Source organism: Eublepharis macularius, chromosome 5 (genome assembly GCF_028583425.1).
Source record: "Eublepharis macularius isolate TG4126 chromosome 5, MPM_Emac_v1.0, whole genome shotgun sequence".
In the NCBI taxonomy this organism is placed as follows: Eukaryota; Metazoa; Chordata; class Lepidosauria; order Squamata; family Eublepharidae; genus Eublepharis; species Eublepharis macularius.
The window spans coordinates 10,052,765-10,073,105 of NC_072794.1; the positions used below are offsets into that span (position 1 = coordinate 10,052,765).

Sequence of the window (20,341 nt, forward strand, 5' to 3'; positions counted from 1 at the left end):
ACAGGTGACTCAGGGGAGGAGCCCAGGAGGTTAAGGGGTGGGGCAACTACACCACACACCTCTCATCTGATAAGAGGACAGAGGCTAGTTCTGTATGTAATCCACACTTGTAGGAAGGAAAGAAACTCGAGTGTGCCCTGGGGCTTGCTGTAGAGGGCACAGCAAAACAGAGCTGGATTCAAGGTTTCCCAAACCAAGAAAACTTGGATGTTTGCAAGCAGAAGTGGGGAAGCTGTTTCAGAGTTTAACTGCAGATAAAGAGCAAGAGTCGAATCCAACGGCACCTTAAAGACCAACTAGACTTCCAAGGAATGAGCATCTGAGAGTCACAGTTCCCTTTGACAGATGAAGGGAGCTTTGACTCTTGGAAAGCGCATGCCTTCGATATCTGCATAGGATTGCACTCTAAGAAGAGTTTTCTGCACAAACCACCATTTAAATAAACCACGGGTTTACCCTTTGGTCTGAATGCAGCTTCCGATTCCCCACCAGAATCCCTCTGAAATAAAGAGGCAGACCACATTCCAAGGAACCGCTACGCTCATCTCCCATTCTTTATGTTTAAGCAATTTAATACTTAAAAAGACACTTCAAAATAATGATTTGCTGCATCTTTTTTGACATTTGGATTATTTTTAGCTGTTTTTACAAACTGTCTTGAACAGACAGATAAGAAAGGCTACACAAATATATTTTAACACAAATAATTAAAGGATGGAAGAAAGGGGGAAAGGCCTGCACTGGCCCAGGAAAGGAGAACAGGTTGGATTAAATCCAAACAAAAAACATCGGGGGGGGGGGGAATCCTGCCTTCCTGTTTTGTGCCCTATTAAATGCCAGAAGAAGAGTTCTATTGGAAGCCTGAAGCTTGCATTCACTTTAAACTCCCAGGTGTCTATGAAGCTGCCTTCTACCCAGTGCCTTCCACCCAATTTGCCGGGACTGTGGTCTTCCCTGATATCTGTTCCCCAAGATTCTTTAATGGGAGATGTCAGGATTCGAAACTGGGACCTCCTGTATATAAAACTGGTGTGCCACCACTGATAAGTGCTCCCCTCCCCCCCAAACAAGGCTCTGGACTTGTATGAAGCTATACGAAGCGGCCTCATACTGGATCAGACAACTGGCCCATCTAGACGGGTATGATTGATGCTGGCCAGAGAAACGTCTTTCCCCGATTCCTACTCCCTGAAATACTTTTGGAGATGTCAAGGACTGAACCTGCCAGACCTTGCATGTGCAAAATGCGCTCCATGAGACACTTCCTGTTCGGAGGGCATTCCTCATGTACGCAGAAAAATATTTAATCTTTTTTTAAAAAGGGAAAGCCCTAAAATAAGCAGAGGAAAGCCGAGCATACCCACTGCCTTCTTGGAAGTACAAATGGTGAGGGCAACCGAACATCAACAAAAGGAAAGGGAGAACGAGACAGGAGAAGTTACCTTCTTAAACCCCAAAGATCTTACGGTATCCTGGAGGGCTAGAAGGGGGGGGGGGTCCTGATTGCTTAACTCCTTACAAGCCTGGGCTGCTCCCCAGCAAAAGACACCTGGGCCTTGAAAGCAAGATCCCGAGGCGAGTTTTCCAGCTTGAAACCAGCCTCATAAAACGATCCTGATCACCTGTGGCGACCACAAGGACTGAAATCAGGTGATCAGACAGAGAAGATTCCAGAATATGTTCACTGGGGTTCCCACTTCCCCTTTCCCAAAAACAATGATCTCAGGTTTGCAAAGGTTACTTAAATCCCACATGTTGCTCTTCAGTCAAAGGAATGAGGTTGCTGATTCCACACTGGATTTGATCCACAACTATTTTTTTTTTTAAAAAAACACGCAAAATTGAAAACCAGAAAGGGAGGAGGGGCTCCACTGACAAGACAAGCTTCAGACACGGGGAGGAGGGGGTGGGACTGCACCCGTTGGTTTGTTCTATTGCCGGAGGCTTACGATTTGGGACATGCACCAACTTGTGCTGCTATCAAGAAAGAAAAAAGGAGGACCTTCCCTGATTTAAAGACTTTTATATTTAAAAAAAAAATCCTCACCCCGATCAAAGCAATCACTTCTGACAGGAACTTTCATTTCGTTGACACGCCAGCAAAAAGGTAGGGATATCCCCCTACACACACATTCAAACACTGCCAAAAACTAAAAATAAAATGAGAGGGTTTTGTTTCTTCCCCACCTTGAACTCTTTCTTTAAAAATGGTAGCGTTGGCACAGATAGTTTTTCTCAAAAGAGAAAAGAAAATAGCCCAAGGACATTTTTTTAAAAAAAGAAAACTCAATAGAATTTTTTTTTTAAATTGCAAGCCATGAGATGTATGTCCCCACCCCAGACAGCATGGTGCAGTAGTTAGCGCCGGATTAGGATTGGGCCTGCAGGGACCCACAGTCAGCATAAGGCACCGGGCCTAGTCCTATCCAAAGTGGCCAAGCTGTGACTGGGCTGCAGCCCTACAGCAGATAACCTACATAAGCAAATATACCTCTGAAGAAAGGAAAATGAAACACCCCACACAGAAAACTAGCTTATCAGGACAAAAGGGGAAGAAACATACAGACTTAGCATGCTGAAGAAAAAGGTCCCTGCTCAACCTTTCCCTCCACGTGCTAGACCAAAGCATCAGGTCAATTCCAGGCCAAAATTTACTTCAGATTCTAGCCTCATAGCAGCCTTTAGTTTTAAAAAACTAGGGGGAGCTCAAATATAAAGAAAATTATCAACTGAGTGGAGGAGAACAGAGACACTGGTCTTTTTCAGAGAACAGCCTTCCAAGGTGGGGGAGAGAAAAGAAAACGACAAACCATACCTGATCCTCCGAACTGTGTACTTGCAAGCGTCGTGGGTCTGTTTTTGCCGTTAGCCACAGGCAAAGGAAACATCTAAAAACAAAAAACTGAGATTAAATGTCGAAAGAGAATGCGCCATCAGGGTAGCTGGGGGAACGCATCTCGCAACTCCCAGCAAGCTGCTCTCTCTTTGCTCAATGCATTCTGTGTGACCGTGAGCAGGGCTGACACACAATGCGCAATGATAACATCCGGCATTTCTATAATGCACTTCAAATGTTGTTTAGCCAACCTTAAACCCTGACAGCAGCCCTGAAAAGACGGGCCCTCCTCACCCTCCCCATATTGCAGGACATTATGGACCAGCCAGGGAACCTGAGGTAAAAGTGTAATTAGACGGCGTCTTGGCAGACTGGGGTCCGAACCGAGTTGTGAAGCTCATGTTGTGGCTCAGCCTCTCCTTCTCCGCCTAAACTACATCACAAGATTGTTAGGAGGACACAACAAAGGAGACAGAGAATACCATCACAGTTCCCCGTCTCCTACCAGGAGGCTGTCCTCCAAAACACACGTATGCTTTCCGGCTTTACTTAATCAGAAGGCCTGTGAAAATATATCTTAGAGTGGAACTACAAGTGACAAAAGGCAGAGGTTGGACACTTGTCAGCTTCCCTCAAGTTTTGATGGGAAATGTAGGCATCCTGGTCTTGCAGCTTGGCTCTCTGATTGCTGTCCAATGGACTTTTCAACTATCACTTGTCCAACATTCCGCCAAGCTGCCTACATTTCCCATCAAAACTTGTGGGAAGCTGACAAGTGTCCAACCTGTGTCATTTGTCACTTGTAGTTCCGCTCTTATTTTGCTTCCCTCTAACCCAACACCAGGGGGGCTTAACATTTCAGCTACACACCCTTATGTTGCAAGCGGCTAACACAAATTGAAACTAGATTATTACTTTAAAATAAAGAGTGATGAAAGGGGTTGTGGGGGAACAGCTACCCTGATTTCAGCAATATTGCTTTGTTGAACTAAATGCTGATCCCTGCCCACAAGTTGGCAGGAAGAGCTTTTGTGGTCAGCTTGTCCGAAGAGATGTTTTCCCCCTTCCGGTTTGGTCATCCCTTTGTGTTCAACTGTGTCCTGTATACTACCACAACACTCATACATGCCCTCATAACTCCAAGGAATCCTTCCCACATCGAGGAAAGCAGCGTTCAGAAGAGGAATCCTCGCACACACAAAAACCAGCATGAAAGAACCCCAGAACCTGTGCCTATGATCTTGTGTTCACGGCAAAGGATTGTGGGGGACATTCTAATGCGCACACTCGGTGCAAGGCCTTAGCTCAGACAAGCATGGCTGAACTGGGTTTCCACCTGGTTCACACATGCGAGTGAACCTGATGCAGAGGCCACCTGCTTCATTTGTATCCTGCCCTTCTCTCAGGAGCTCCCTCTGCCCCATTTTATCCTTGAAACAGCCCTGTAAAGTAGGTTAGGGCTAGGCTGAACTGAAGTTTCCCACCGAGGTTCAGGGCTAATCAGGAATTTCAACTCAGGTCCTTCAAATCCTAGTCTTGATGCACTAAGAACTACATCACACTGGCTTTGTGGAGTAGACTTCACCCCTTTGTGCTACTGGGGGAGGCAGTCCTCAGCTTTGAGCATTCGCATACAATAAGAGAATTCCCTGCAAGCAGAAAACTAGCATAGCAGGCAGAACAATTCTGTGATGCTGATTTTCAGGATTTTTTAAAAAAAAAACTTAAGGGGAGCACAGCAGTCTGACACATGCACCCAGCAGTCTGGCACTGCCTAGACCCCACAATTTGCAGCCCTCAAAAGGATTATGTCCAAAAACAACAACACACTGTAGGCTCCCCACATTACAGGAAGACAGGCAGAGGGGAAGTCAGCTGTCTTTTGAGAGAAGTGTGCTATTTATTGTCAAAGACCGGTCAAATGTTTTTTTGAAAACATCAATTCATTAGAACAACACTGACGAAAGATATAGTTAAACAGCCCTGATACTTTTAGGGTCATTGCAAAAAGAAAAACTCAGCCCAAATAAACTGTTATTCTGAAAACTGTTTGGTTAACTTTAGAAGAAAGAAAGAAAGAAAGAAAGAAAGAAAGAAAGAAAGAAAGAAAGAAAGAAAGAAAGAAAGAAAGAAAGAAAGAAAGAAAGAAAGAAAGAAAGAAAGAAAGAAAGAAAGAAAGAAAGAAAGAAAGAAAGTGTAATGAGTTATCACTTTCAATAAAGTGAGAAGTAAAATTTCTAGAAATGGGACTGGTTCACTGGACAGATGGAACACTAGAGATGGTCGGCAGACAGAAATAAAGCTAAGTAACAAAAACTATTTAAAACACACCCACACACATGTAACAGAAGTCCATTTTTAGGAGTCACTGCACTAAGAAGGAGGCAGACCAATCCTTTCAGTTTGGAGATGCTTCTAGTGTTGGCAGGGTGCAGAACTTTTGCTTAGCTGCTAAGTGTCTGCTTGCAAGGAACCCAGGCCAAGCAGTCATTAATGAATCCAAGTCAGGCCAATGGTCCCCATGATGGAAATACTGGTACTATGAGAAAACCTCTGATGATTAGATTTTGCAATCAGGGGTGGACAACTTTTCAAATGGGTTGTCCCGTGGGAGAAATATTTGACCAGACTTGCCTAAAAATTAAGGGCATTGGGGCCAGTTTGATTATATCAGTGGATGGCAATATGCTTTGCAGAAATGCCCTGATTGGTTACAGTCTTATAAGGGATGCTCAGTTATGCTTGCAAAACTGGTGAGTCAAAAGAGGGGGGGAATCTTTTCTACTTTGTCTACTCCATGGAATAAAGCTTTTTCCTCTTTCAACATTCTCCGGATCTGGTGTAGTTATTGGGGAATGCACCAGGTCAAAACGAACCAGTATTTTTGCAGTACTTGTTAGCAGGGCTTTTTTTCTGGGGAAAGAGGTGGTGGAACTCAGTGGGTTGCCCTCAGAGAAAATGGTCACATGGCTGGTGGCCCCGCCCCCTGATCTCCAGACAGAGGGGAGTTTAGATCGCCCTCCGCACCCCGGAGGACAATCTCAACTCCCCTCTGTCTGGAGATCAGGGGGCGGGGCCACCAGCCATGTGACCATTTTCAAGAGGTTCCGGAACTCCGTTCCACCGCATTCCTGCTGAAAAAAAGCCCTGCTTGTTAGGACTAGGGTCGCCAGGTCCCTATAGCCTCCTGATGGGGACGGGAGGGAAGAGACCTGACATTTACCTCGTGCTGGCAGTGTGCTTTATTTTCACATGCATGCTCTGACACCTGTGCAATGATATCATTCCCAGAAGTGACATTGTTGCAGCAGCCACAGGAGGAGCACTCCTGCGCTCTGTGCAGGGCTGACTGGGCCCATTTGGAGCCAAAATTGGCACCAAATGAAGCATGGGATTGCTCCAGTGGATGGCATAAGGACGTCACTTCTGGGAGTGATGTTGTCACACCTCCAGGGAGCGCATGCAGCGCACATGTTCCTGGTGTGCCTGCTAGTGGTGGGCGACCTCCAGGGGCTTGCCAGCTCCCACCAATTGCTAGGAGATCAGCAGGCAAGGGTGCAAACCCCACTGGCGGGCACCTGGAAACCCTTGTTAGGACCTCTCCCACGGCACAGTTTCCTTTAGACGGATATGCCTCCAGTGTTTGAACACACAACCTTCTGGGTCCAACTGTTTTTTCTGCCACTGAGCCATAAAACTCTTGCTAGCCACTAGAATGAAATTTTTAAAAATGAAAGGGAGAAGGGGACCTGCCATCTCTACAGCACCACTTTTCACTCTGGCAACTGTGATTTTATCAATCAATGCGTTGGCATAGCAACGCAAGTGTTAACCTTTCAGGCCTTCATGTTTCAAAGACCAGCCTCCCACATTGGACATTCCTACCACATTTATTTATTAAATAAAAATATATATATATGCCACCTCTCCATTCAAACAGGGTCCTCAAGGCGGTGAACATCAGATAAACATTTACATTTAGGGTGCCAACTCCAGGTTGAGAAACTCATGGAGATTTGGTGGGGGGAGCCTGGAGAGGGTGGGGTTTGGGGAGGGGCCTCAGAGAGGTCTAATGTCATAGAGTCCGTCCTCCAAAGTAGCCCTTTCCTCCAGGGGAACTGATCTCAGTCATCCGGAGATCAGTTGTAATTCTTGGAGATTCAGGCTGCACATTGATGGATATAGATTGATGGAAGTTTGTGCATAACAACATGGCGGCTCCAGAAACAAGACCATAGTCCCCGTGAAAAACAATCAATGCCTCCCCTTCGAGGGGCGGGCGGAATAGAAATCCAAAGAAAATAAATAAATAAATATCTCATAATTTTTATCTTAAAGTGCAAACTGCATAATAATGATAATCAGTGTTCGTAATCAAAAAACTTTTACTCTGTTACTTTTATGCCACTGGCACCGGCTTAGCAATCCAATATCTCATATCTCATAAATACACATCAATAGACTTCATAAACATCATACAATAAATATGCAATAGATATTCAATAAATAGTAAAACCAGTATGAATGTCCATATTAGGATAGTACTTTAGGTCCTCAAGCATAAATATGTTAAATGCAACCTCAGTCCATTCGTTCCCGTGGTGTAAAGCAACGATGGTAAGCTTACACCGTTCCTGCAAGGTGGGTGAGTAGCTCAGTACATCATAGGTAAATATGAAGTGTATCTTTACCACGCTAACACTGTGTATTCTTTTATTCCAGGGTCATCCAAAGACTTCACTCCCAAACCTTGCTACGTCTTCTGCCCCTCAGGGATGGAATAGCGTGGAGCTTACTTCCAGAATATCTCGACAGGCTGCTAGCTTGGTTCCTGTTTCGTATATTCTTTTTGAAGGCAACAATTTTCTGGTTCAATTCTTCAGTCTGCTATGTTCTTTAAACATTCATTATTTCTGTCTTTGTGATTACAAACACTGATTATCATTATTATGCAAAAATTATAATAACATATTGAAGTACCGATTGTTTTTCACAGAGACTATAGTCTTGTTTCTGGTGGTTCTGACCCGTGTATGCCCCCAACATTTGGTTGTGCACTTGAAGACTGGCAGCCCTTCCACCATCAGGTATCAACCAGCAGGTGGAGAAGACGTCATCAGGCACCATACGGAAAGAAACCATAAGCTAGGACCCTATTTCTTACTTACGCCCACACAGATCATAGGAGGGAGCACTCATCCTAAGTCAACAACAACAGCAACAGTGCGCTGAAGTACTGATATGACTCTTGGAGACAGACTAGTGCCCCACTCAGAGTGGTGAACAAAGTCATTGTTATTATCCCTGCAATCCAGCTAGAGAGCCAGGGCTGAGAGGATGGGCTCACCCAAGGCCAACTGCTGAGCTCACAGCAGCACTGGAATTCGAACCAGCAGAGTGCTGATTTCTAGCCCAACCACTTAACCACATCCCAGAATCCTCTTGGTGCTAGAAATCAGGTGACCTTCTATGCCCAATCCTGTGCTACTATCTGCTATAAATCATCTGTATCAGCTGCCATGGTCTTAGTCTGAGGCTGTGAGGGGTTTTCCTCAGGACCTCCGGGCTATAGGACTCCCCCCACATTACATTAAGACAGAAGATGACTCAGTAATTCTCTGCCCCCTTTCCAAGCCATCAGCGCACTGCCTGTGGGTCTTGACAGTGGGTTACGTGGACGGGCAAGCTAGCAATTTGAGGGAGGGAAACCAGACCCCAGTTAAGTTCACAAGTTCAAAACCAGCTGTAAACCTCCCAGGCTTTCTTTGTTCCTCTTTTAAGATGTGCCATCCAGACTGAAGTGGATTGACTTCACTACCCTTTATCTGCCTTCCTGAATCATCCCACTATGCCATATTCCTTTGTTACCCACTTTGGTGCTGTTTTCTACCAAGTACTCTGTTCGGATACATCCAGCCCTTTGCTCATTTATATCTGATTTTTATCCCTGTCTACCTCTCAAAGCTCAGGGTTCCCCTCCCCAACTTTTATCCTCACAACAGCCCTAGAAGGTAGGTTAGGCCAAGAGAATGAGAGACTAGTATAAAAGTCACCCAGCTACCTCCATGGCAGAGTGGGGATTTCAATCCAGGTCCCCCACCTCATTTCCCTCTGGGGCTGTTATAAACATGGTAACCAGTCTGTTAAATAAGTTTCTGTTTTTTTCCCAAGGGAGGTGAAAAGACACAACAGGGTGTCAAAAGAGATTTATGCCCCCTTGCAACACACTTCACATGAGCGAGAATATTAAAATGACTTTTTTGCCTCTGATTTCTCCCTGAAGAACTACCCTGAAGATGGTAGTAGACATGACAGGACACCTGGGGGGCTAGTTGACATTAAGAGAGAGGTTGTGGAGAGGCACCTGGCTGCATTAGATGAATACAAATCCCCTGGGCCGGATGGTGTGTACCCAAGAGTGTTCAAAGAACTTTCTAGAGGACTTGCAGAGCCTCTGCCCATCATCTTCAAGGCCACAAGACTGGAGAAGAGCGAATGTTATCCCAATCTTTAAGAAAGGGAAGAAGGATGATCCAGGAAACTACAGGCCAGTCAGTCTGACTTCTGTTGCTGGGAAGCTATTAGAGCAGATTTTAAAGGGATTGATCTGTAAGCATCTGAAGGACCGCTTAGTGATCCGGGGAAGTCAACATGGTTTTGTCCCCAACAGATCTTGCCAGACCAACCTGGTTTCCTTCTTTGATCGAGTGACGAGCTTACTGGATCATGGGAACTCTGTTGACATGATTTACCTGGATTTCAGTAAAGCTTTTGATAAGGTCCCCCATGACATTCTAATGGGTAAACTGGAAGACTGCAGACTGGACTATAGGACAGTTCGGTGGATAGGGAACTGGTTAAAGGACCACACCCAAGGAGTGGTGGTCAATGGCGTTTCATCAGATTGGACGGAGGTGTCCAGTGGGGTGCCGCAGGGCTCGGTTTTGGGCCCGGTACTTTTCAATATTTTTATCAGTGATCTGGATGAAGGAGTGGAAGGGCTGCTCATTACATTTGCTGATGATACCAAATTGGGAGGGGTGGCAAACACCCAAGAAGATAGAGTTAAAATTAAACAAGACCTGAATACTCTGGAGAAGTGGGTGGTTGTGAACAGGATGCAATTCACCCTAGATAAGGGCACAGTATTACATCTGGGCCACAAAAATGAGAAGCACAAATACAGGATGGGGGATACACTTCTGGGTAGTATTGTATGTGAAAGAGATCTTGGAGTAAGAGTGGACTGTAAACTAAATATGAGCAGTCAGTGTGATGCGGTGGCAAAAATGGCAAACTCAGTCTTGGGTTGTATCAAAAGCGCCATTGCATTGAAATCGCAGGAGGTCATAGTCCCTCTCTATACTGCCTTGGTTAGGCCACATCTGGAGTACTGTGTGCAGGTCTGGAGGCCTCTCTTCAAAAAGGATGTGGACAAAATTGAGAGGGTGCAGAAGAGAGTGACAAGAATGATCAGGGGTTTGGAGACTGAGCCCTACGAGGAAAGGCTGAGGGTCCTGGGAATGTTTAGTTTGGAGAAGAGGAGATTGAGGGGGGACATGATTGCTCTCTTTAAATATTTGAAAGGCTGTCATTTGGAGGAGGGCAAGGAGCTGTTCCAGTTGGTAGCAGACGATAGGACTCATGGTCAGAGTAGTTCTAAGGTGGACTCAGCTGCCTAGGGAGGTGGTGGTGAGCTCCCCTTCACTGGCAGTTTTCAAGAAGAGGATGGATGAATATTTGTCAGGGATGCTTTAGGCTCATCCTGCATTGGGCAGGGGATTGGACTAGAAGGTATGTATGGCCCCTTCCAACTCTGTGATTCTGTGAAAACAGAAAACTTTTGCAAACATAAATGCAGAATTAAAATGAAAGCAGCTGCTGCCCTTTTTTGTAACAGGTTTTCCAGACTATGTGTAAGACCAATGCAAATGATGTGTGCAAGTCTTGTGGACTACAATTCCCATGATGCAGTGCATCACTCAACATATCAATGACTTGTAGAAAATACCCCAAACAGCACAAAGGAGCCAGCCAGAATCCAACAGAAGGTATGCAGGTCTAGCCCCACAATCTCCCCAATGGTGAGAAGAAATTCAGTGTGAGCTCAACCCCAAGTTACACTCTAAACATATATCCCTGAAGGGATTCAGCAAATCCTGGCTGACAGGAGCAGACATTAAGGGGAACGGGGGAAAAACAAACATGCGCCGCAGTTATCTCTTGTCATGACAAGGCTTTTTCTCCGCCTCCCTCCAGCTTGCCTGAAGTGTCCCTTATCTTAAAAAGCCAAGCCCGCACGCACTGAGAACTTCAGCCAGGATGACACAAGCTTTCCTGTGGCCAATTTCACCTGCCAGTTTTCACTGAAATTGGCAGGCAAACCATGCCTACCTCCGTGACTATCCTGTCTCACTGTCCAAGCAGAGGAATGAAAGAAAATACTCAAACCAAATGTTCAATTGGGTGCCATGAGAATTGGGGAGTGAAAGGGCCGGGGGAGAAGCTAGAATGGAAATATCATTGCAATGCAGTGCAAGGGATGGGGAGGGGATGGAGAAAAACAGACACAGGCCTTGTAAACCATGATGCAGTGTGAGGGAGGAGGTGGAACAAGACACACATGTACATATGCAGGGGCATGCTTGGACACCCAACTGCCTCGGTCAGAAGCAGCATGAGCTCAGGTTACGTATGTGAATCTGTCCCTCCCTTAAAAAAAAAAGACCTTGATCATGCCAAAACAGTTTATAAGAGAGGAAACCCCACACATCCCGTTGCCATCCTCTGTGTGCTTAGTTGAACTCTAATGGACAGATCCCCAAGGAAATGCCCCTCTGAAAACCCAGAGAGGACACAGGAAAAATAACCAGGATTCCCTCCTTCCTAACGAAATCTGGGGAAGAATCTTAATTGCCACCAGAATTCTTACACCTCTCCATCACTTTCCGGAAGACTTTTTTTAAAGGTGGAAAGTAGCACCGCAATTATCCGCCGCTCGCAGCCCTCCCCCCTTCCCAGCCACCTCTCAGGCTTCATAACAAGACGGCCATAGCAATTACGAATCCCCCTTGGTCCTGCCACAGAGAACAAACAAGTTAAACCAATCTGTCGCCTCCCATTCAACTCGCTCTAAAGTTCTCCCCCCCACAACTCTTCCACCTCCCAAGAATGCAGGGGGGTGGGGGGTGGAGGCATCGAGCTTTCCGCCTTCCCCCAAACACACACACACACACACAATCCTGTGTCGTCCCCCACCCCACGCACAAAAAGCTTTTCGCTCACCATGCTGAAGTCCAGGAGGTCACTAAGTTCTTTGTCCGTTCCTGAAGCAGCCATTCTCTGTTGCTGGTTCATATTCCCACAGATTTAGCACACTCTGTCCTTTTAAAAAAAATAATAAAAGGGGGGGGGGGAGAATGAGGAAAGAGACAAGGAGAGAGATTTTATTAACCAGAGGAAGGAAGCCACCAATAAATAATGATATAAGTTTGCAGATCCATTCCCTGAATTATAAATCCAGGCTGAGCAAAACTCTAGCCAAAACAACCCCCGAGGCCAGAAGTGCTTTCGCTGAAAACACACACACACACACACACACACACAGAGAGAGAGAGAGAGAGAGAGAGAGAGAGAGAGAGAGAGAGAGAGAGAGAGAATGAGAGAGAGAGAGAGAGAGAGAGAGAGTTTGCTTTGTCTGTGCCAATTTTTTCGACTTCCGAGCCAGCCTGCTGCAGCCAAACAGGGAACACTGCCAGGGTAGGGAATAAAACTCCACACTAACTTTGCCTAAAAATCCTGGACCGAGATTGTTAAAACGTTTGCTGGTTTTTTTTTAAAAAAAAAAAAACAATTTTCTTTGAAAAGGTGGCTTCGTTTCCTGGGTCTCCTGTTGGCCGCGACCTGAGAGTTTGCCACTCTCCTTTTAAATCTACTTTCCCCATCTCTTGTTCACCACCATCTCTCCCCACCAAAACAGCAATTTCACACACAAAAATAAAGTCGCTATCAAGATATCAGTCCATAGGAAGTTACGGTCATCTTCAGAGACGGGCAAAGGAGGGAGAAGCAGTCTGGGCTATAACGGACCACCACAACCGGGCAGGAATTCTTTCCAGAAAAAAACAGTGAAAGGGAGCACCACAAATGGAGGTGCAAACAAGTCCATAGAAGTTAGAATTCGTGATCATATCCACCTTCCCACACATGTGGCCTGAGATGCCTAAACTGATAAAGTTTTCCTGCATAGTTACCTAGGAGAAATTGGGACCCACCACAGATAACCAGGCAAGAGGCTATTTAGAAGCTTGGTGCACACACCCACACGGTCTTCAAACCACTCAGCCATCGTTCTCAACCACAACTAAGTCAGCATAGGTGTAACTTACAAACACACAAAGCTGTCCCATACAGTCAGGCCCTCAGGGCACAGACCTCAGTACTCCGACCAGCACTGGCTCCCCAGGGCCTCAGGCAGAGAACAGTCGTTCCCAACCCCTGATCCCAACACCCCAGCTGGAGATGATGGGGACTGAACCTGGGACCTTCCCCGCCATTGAGCTATAGTCAAGCAAGAACTGTCATGTAATTAGTGTGTGGAACTCACTGCCACAGGATGCAGCAATGGCTACTAGCTTAGGGAGCTAGACAAATTCATGGAAAAGAGGCCTTTCAATGGCTATTAGCCATGATGGCGAAATGGAACTTCCATATTCAGAAACAGGGTACCACTGGAAGCCGGGTTTCTTTTGGGGGGGGGACACAACAGGGGACGGCTTGGGTCTCATTGTCCTACTTATAGGCCTTCTGGGGAAACCTGGTTGGCCCTGGTCAGAATCAGGATGGCTGGCCCATTTGGGTTCTTCAAAATTACTAAATATCAGCTTCCATTCCCCCCTCCCAAAAAACCCAGAGAGGGGGGTGTTGAGTATTTCTCCGTGCCCCACATAAGAGCCCCAGTCCAAAGACAGTTAACCCTACGCCTGTTGACTTGATGTTATCAGCAGTAGATATTAACAACAGTAGGCCTCATCCAGCCAAACAAAGCACTTTTATTAAGGTGGCAACTCTATGAACAGAGGAAGGCTTACTTCTGAGCAAACAGGCTTAGGATCAGGCACCCTGCCTTGCACAGGAGAGTTTGGGATCCATTTATAACTCTCCTACTGCAATCAATGGGGCTTCCAAAATGCCCAACTTTTCACTGGAACTCCAACCCACTTCAGTGTGTGTACGTGTGATAAACCTGAGAAAGCCCTCTTCAAAGTTAATGGATCATACCTTTAAAATTATGGTCCTACACACATTTTTGCCTCCTAGTGACATCAAACATTTGTTTATTTAATCAATAGCTAATGTTATTAATCAAAATATTTATGTCCCCCTTTCCTCATGGCAGCGCCTGGGGTTCCATATCCGTTCCCAGCGGTGCTGGAGCTGACAACCTGGTAGCATTAACACCTCACCCCACTCTGCCCAGACCACAAAGAAATGGAAAACAGGTTCTTTGCAGACAGAGTGAATGCCCACCCCCTACACACACACACATTTGTAGCAAGAGCATAATGGTTAAGGGGTTGGGTTGCAAATCAGTACTCTGCTGGTTTGAATCCCACCACTGCCATGAGCTCAGCAGGTAGCCTCAGGTGAGCCACTCCTCTCAGCTCCAGCTATATTGTGGGGATAATAACAACACTGACTGATCACTGCTCTGAGTGGGGCACTAATCTGTCTAGAAGAGCAGTAGTTAAGCACGGTTGTTCTTATTAGAACCTGGGGCTCACTAACAAGGAAGGTAACTATTGAAAGAAATGTGTATCTGAATTGTGGAACTCACTGCCACATGATGTGATAACTGAAACGTCTCTCTGAAAAAAGAAATAATTGGAGGAAAGGCTTATCAAAAGTGATTAGATAAATGGAGCCTCCATATTCAAAGGCAGGCTGTCTGCAAATAAGATAAGAACAACAGGCACTCTTGGGACCCTCTCTGGTTCCACAATGTGTGTGTAGAGGGGAGGTGGGCTTTGTATTTCACGAAGTCGCAGCCTGTCCCACACTGTTACCTGAACCAGCACAGTTAATATCTTCTGAAACACAGCCAAGCTTCAAAGGCATGACTCTGTCTGAGTGTGCATGTATAAAGGGCTGTCAAGTCATAACCCGCTTACGGTGACCTCCTGGGATTTTCAAGGCAAGAGCTGAGCCAAGGTGATTTGCTGCTGTCTGCCTCTGCACAGCAGCAGTGGACTCGCTTGGTGGTCTCCCATCCAGGGCTTTTTTTCAGCCGGAACACGATGGGATGGAGTTCCGGCACCTCTTGAAAATGGTCACATGGCTGGTGGCCCTGCCCCCTGATCTCCAGACAGAGGGGAACTTAGATCGGGCAATCTCAACTCCCCTCTGTCTGGAGATCAGGAGGCGGGGCCACCAGCCATGTGACCATTTTCTCCGAAGGCAACCCACTGAGTTCCACCACCTCTTTCCCCAGAAAAAAAGCCCTGCTCCCATCCAAGTACTAACCAGGGCTGAGCTTCTGAGAACTGTTAAGACTGGGCTAGCCTGGGTCATCCAGAGCAGGGTTCTAAAGCATGGCTACCTTTCAAAAATTTGATTTGCACAAGGACTAAACCTCTTTCCCCATGCCTTTCTGGCACAGTTGCAGCTAAAATTCCCCCTCCTGGAGTGCTGCATCACCGAAGTATTGAACCAGGGGAGATTTGGTGCAAGGACAGAGACCCCTCTATGTTCTCAAGTGAACTAACTCCCTTGGGTCTACATACCCTACATATCCGAATCCCACATTTCCGGGGGGCTAGTTGCAGGCAAAAAATACTCTGTGTACCCTCAGAAGCACAGCAGGTCCTGACTCAGGAAACGTTGTACTGCTAAATCCTCACTCAGACTTTGATATTCCAGAAAATTAACAGCACCCCCCTCCAAAGGAAGAAAGATCAAATAATGTTTTTTACCTTATGGCTGATTTTCACAACACCCCTATTTATCTTGTTTATTAAGCCTCTACACAAGCAGGTAGTCCATGTTAAATAGCTGTTAGTCTGGAATGATCTTGGGGACACTAAACCTCATGGCTAAAGCCAGCGAAATCAGTCTGTGATATTTTTTCCCACGTAAAACCCTTCCTCTTTTCTATTATCATCTGGTGGGAGGGTGGGTCTTGACAGCAGTGGGAAAGCAGAGGGTATAAGACAATTATTTGTTAAACCCAGGGTGCAGAAAAGGTGCCCACCGTATTTTTGATTCCCAACCCCCACACCTGCCCAAAACATCATTTGGTCCAGTTGATATTACTGTGGCATGGGAGAAATGGGGACTGTACCCCCCCTCCGTGATGGTGCCCTATGATGGCCCTATCTTAGGTTTCGTCTGATGTGATGGGTGGGGGGAAGGATTTATTGCAACTTTCACCCTGCCCCCATCCTGGTGGGTCAAGACAAGGGCACACTGCATTATTAAAATAGAGTAATGTTCCAGCTCTTATGAAAATACCCAGGGCTTTGCAGAAACAAATTTGCTGGTTCCCTCCCCCTCACCTGCATTACTGAGAAATAGCCAAGAGGAAAAATAGAAATAAAAAGGAGTCACACAATATCCTGAGACAGAAGTATTTTAAAAATACTTTTTAATTTTTAAAAATAAGGAAAAAACCCATTGAAACAAATTTAATCCCTATAAAAACTCTCCTCGGATGAAGTGGCAAAGAACGGATGCTTATGGTGGCGCATGAAGGGCTGATAATCTTGGAGGGAGGATTCCCCCCAGGCTGGGAGCCACGCACGGATTAAAGTTCATGAGCTGGATTTGGCTGCCCCCTCCCCAACCCAAAACACCTTGCTAGGGCAAATTCAAGGATGGTGAACCGGAACCCACCCACCCCAGTCTAAAATAACTTACATTTCCCCTCTGCCACAATACAAATAACTTTTGGGAAAGCAGATTCTCCCTTCTTAAATAGTGAGACCACACACCCCCTCCCACACACACACACACACACACAATGCACTTCAACCTGATCTGTTCCAAGCTCCTTCAGTCAAAGCAGAGGAGTTTCTTATGGCAGGACAAAGACTCCCTCCTAACACTCCCTCAACCCATCCTCCACTGCCCTCCTTCTTCCCCCACCCCTCTTTTCCCCCACAACCCCCTTCCTCCACCCACCCACCCCGATCCAGACAGAGCCACTGATGTTTCTTAGAGGGCCATCTAGTTTGTGAAAAGGTTGCAGCTCCACGGAATTGTAAATTTTTAAAAAACTAAGAATAGGGGAGCCAGAAATCCAACATAGTTAAAAACTTTGCAGACAAAGCAAAGTTGGAGGGGGGCACCATTAGCTTAAAAAAAAAGTTTGTACTCTTCACACACACATACACACAAAGGGACCAGAAGATGCTTAACACACAGGTCACTAATAGTAAAAGGCACATTACATGCCCCGTCAATAATGCTCTTCAAATTTGTTGTAGTTGAGAAGAAAATGAAATCTCCTATTAGCAGCTGCTGTTTTAGGCATCGTCTCCCCCACCCCCATTGCAAGAAAACATACATAGATCCCCCACCCCGTGCCCATGTGTTTGTGTCTGGGTTCACATGTGCAGTGACAAAGGCCCTTCACACACGCCAAATTGCTGGTTATCCCAGGCACACTCCACAACCACATCAGAGAATCTGTGCCAGGCTTCCCATCTGGAGAATGAACACGCACACCGAAGGCAAGGGCGAGCACGTGTGCACACACGCATGCAACATACCTGTGCACAAACATATTCTCTTCCACCAAATCTCCCCTGGTTCATTTAATACTTCTGTGATCCAACACTCCAGGAGGAGGAATTTTAGCTGCAACAGTGTCAGAGGCCTGGGGAAAGAGGTACGCACGCACACAACAAAAATGCCAGGAACTTCACTCTTCCCCACACAACTAACACACAAAACTCCATATTATCCTGAGGCCAAAACTCAGTGATGGACACACAGAACTACTCCTGCCCCCACCCCAAAAAAGAAACACAATGTTGGGGCCAAACCCAAATGACAAAAAACACGGTGCCTGCTTACGGAACCAAGTCAGTTAACTTGACACCGACCAACAAGGAGCCCGTTTGGGCACTCCTACGCAACCCCGGCCCACTCCACAGTGCTGCGCCCAGTGCCCAAAGCGTTTCAAAGCAGCCTGGAGAATCAGGCACAGAAGTTCCAAAACAATCAAGCCAGCAGCCCCGGCCGTGGTGACTTTTTTGAAGAGGGGTTCAGGGCAACGGAAATCCTAAAGAAGCCAACAGAGATGATATTCGTTTATACTTACCCCCCCTCCCTAAATCCCCCCTTAACTAACAGTAAGACATCCATGGCACCGTAAAGAGGTTTTTGCACTCCTCTTGAAGGGGAAGGGGAAACTTTCATGCTGCAGAGGCCTTAAAACAAAATCTCTATTCTTTTCACATGCTCTGTTGTTAACTTTTTACCAAGAGGTTTGATGAGACCATTTTTAAAGGTGGGGGAGGGAGAAATTATGGTACAGGGAAAGGGGAAATAAAGGATCAGGGATCAAAGGGGAAATTATGAGTAAGTACATCAAAGGGGAGTAACCCCCACCTCAAGGAACTGGAAGAGCATGAGTGTGGGTGGGGGAAAGAAGTCGTTTTAAAACTCTGCTCTGCAAAATGGGATGAATACAGATCCTCCGAAGTACCCTTGGCTTTTCTTTGAGCACTGATTTCTTTAAAAAGTTTTTAACTATTCAAGTCTGTGTAAAACAAACTTGGCAGGGAGGGGGGAGGTCTAACCCACTGTAAGAACCGCACTGGAATTTCACACCCCCATTTCAAGTGCAAAGAAATTATTCCCTTCACATACAGACATACACACACACACACCACACGGCCTCCTCTTCCCAAATACAATAACCTCCACGAGGCACGAAAGTGGGGGGAGGCGGGGGCTCTTCTCCCCTCTTGATGTGTCTCCCCCTTCTCAAAGCTGAACTTTGCAACAGTTCTAGACGGAGTAGTAAAAAAACTCCCTCCGAACCCCCACCCATAAAGAGGAGGGGGAAAGCAAGGGAAAAGTCCCCTATCCCACCCCATGAAGTTTAATACAACTTCCGGGGGGAGGAAGAAAAGGACAGAGACAATGGAAGGGGGTGCAGGAATTCCCCCTTTATTTTTCTTTTAAAAACTTGAGCAATATGGAGGGTAGATTTTGAGAGTGGGGGGGAAACTAGGAAAGAGTGTCTCAAGACAGCTCTATTTGGGAGTAAAGACCCTCCCCCAATTATGTCCGTAAGGGAGGAGTTTTTTATTTAAAAAAATAGACTCCCCCAAATTAGAAAGTGGGAGCCCCTCCCCCTCTATTGACTTACCTGCTCAGCGTTGCGGATGGGGGGCGCACATCCAACGAATCTGAAACAAGCGCCTGGAAAATCCGGGGCGCAGCCGGCGGGGGGGAGCCCGAAGCGCCCCGGTTCCCCCTTCCTGCCTTTCCTATTGTTCTCCCGGCGGCGGCTGAGGCGGCGGCGGCGGCTTTCCAACGTAGCGAACGGAAATGGCTACAGTGTAGCGAGAGGCGGCAAGGGAATCAAAGCGGCCCCGACGCCCGATCAAAGGCTCCCCAACGTTCGATCCGGCGCCCGATCAAAGGCTCCTCAACGTTCCATCCGCTCCGAAAGTAAAAGTCCTTCCCTGCGCTGGGCCTCCAGTTAGCGCCGACTTCGGCGGCTCATCGTGTCTTTTTTTTCCTCCCCCTCCCCACCCCCCGGCTCCCCCCGGATGGCAGCGCCGGCTCGCTGCGACTCCTCTAAAGCTGGGGCAGCCGGAGAGAGAGGCGGACGGGCGCCCCCTTCTCCTCCTCCTCTTCGCTTCCACACATACACATAACACACACGGATCGCAGCCTTGCTTTCCCCCCTTCTTCTTCTCCTCCTCCTTCCCTACCCCCCCCGCCGTATCCTTCCGCCGCAGCAGCCTCCACAAGGCCAGCTGCACAAGCAAAAAAAAAAGGGGGGGGTAAGGGAAGAGTAGGTCTGCCCACGAGGCTCCGTTCTCCCCCCACTCCAAATACTTGGGACGGGAGGGGTTCGGCGATTGCCTTCGATACTCTGGTTCTGTGCAAAAGAAGCAAACGCTTTCCACCTTAACACCCCCCCCCCCCCGCGCCCCGGATTATATGGGACAGAATTGTGTAAGAGAAAAGCGAGGCTTGCGAGTTCAGAGCCCGCCCCGCAGAACTGCACCCCCCCCCAAAAAAAAACAGACGCTCGAAATATGATTCCGTTCTAAAATGAATGGGAACCCAGGATTCTGCCCCTTCCCTGTCGTTGCATCCGAAGTCCAACAGGTCTCTGGCGCTCGCGCCCTCCCTGAGAAGGCTCCCGAGGGCTCCATGGAAGATCATCAGGTAACTGAGGGTACGGACTCCACAGAACCACGAGCGACCCGCAAAGACACAGGATTGCCCCACAAAGGGGTTCAACTCCAGTTTCTACAGATG

At 47.0% G+C, this 20,341-nt stretch overlaps 1 protein-coding gene across 12 annotated transcripts in view; it reads right to left on the reverse strand.

Annotated features, from left to right (window-relative positions):
• TCF3 (transcription factor 3) overlaps positions 1 to 19,757 on the reverse strand; it is a 99,796-nt gene extending 80,039 nt beyond the window's left edge. For 11 of the 12 annotated variants that reach the window (XR_008597003.1, XM_054979155.1, XM_054979154.1 and 8 more), the window contains exons 1-3: positions 19,215 to 19,757; positions 12,122 to 12,220; positions 2,816 to 2,888 (exon numbers count right to left, since the gene is read on the reverse strand). Coding sequence is in view for 11 of the 12 variants with exons in the window: in XM_054979155.1 (XP_054835130.1) it covers positions 2,816 to 2,888; positions 12,122 to 12,193 (145 nt within the window). In the remaining variant the exon portion in view is untranslated. The remainder of the gene's footprint in view (positions 1 to 2,815; positions 2,889 to 12,121; positions 12,221 to 19,214) is intronic. The other variant, XM_054979145.1, reaches the window with a different exon arrangement.
• Positions 19,758 to 20,341: the final 584 nt, after the last annotated feature.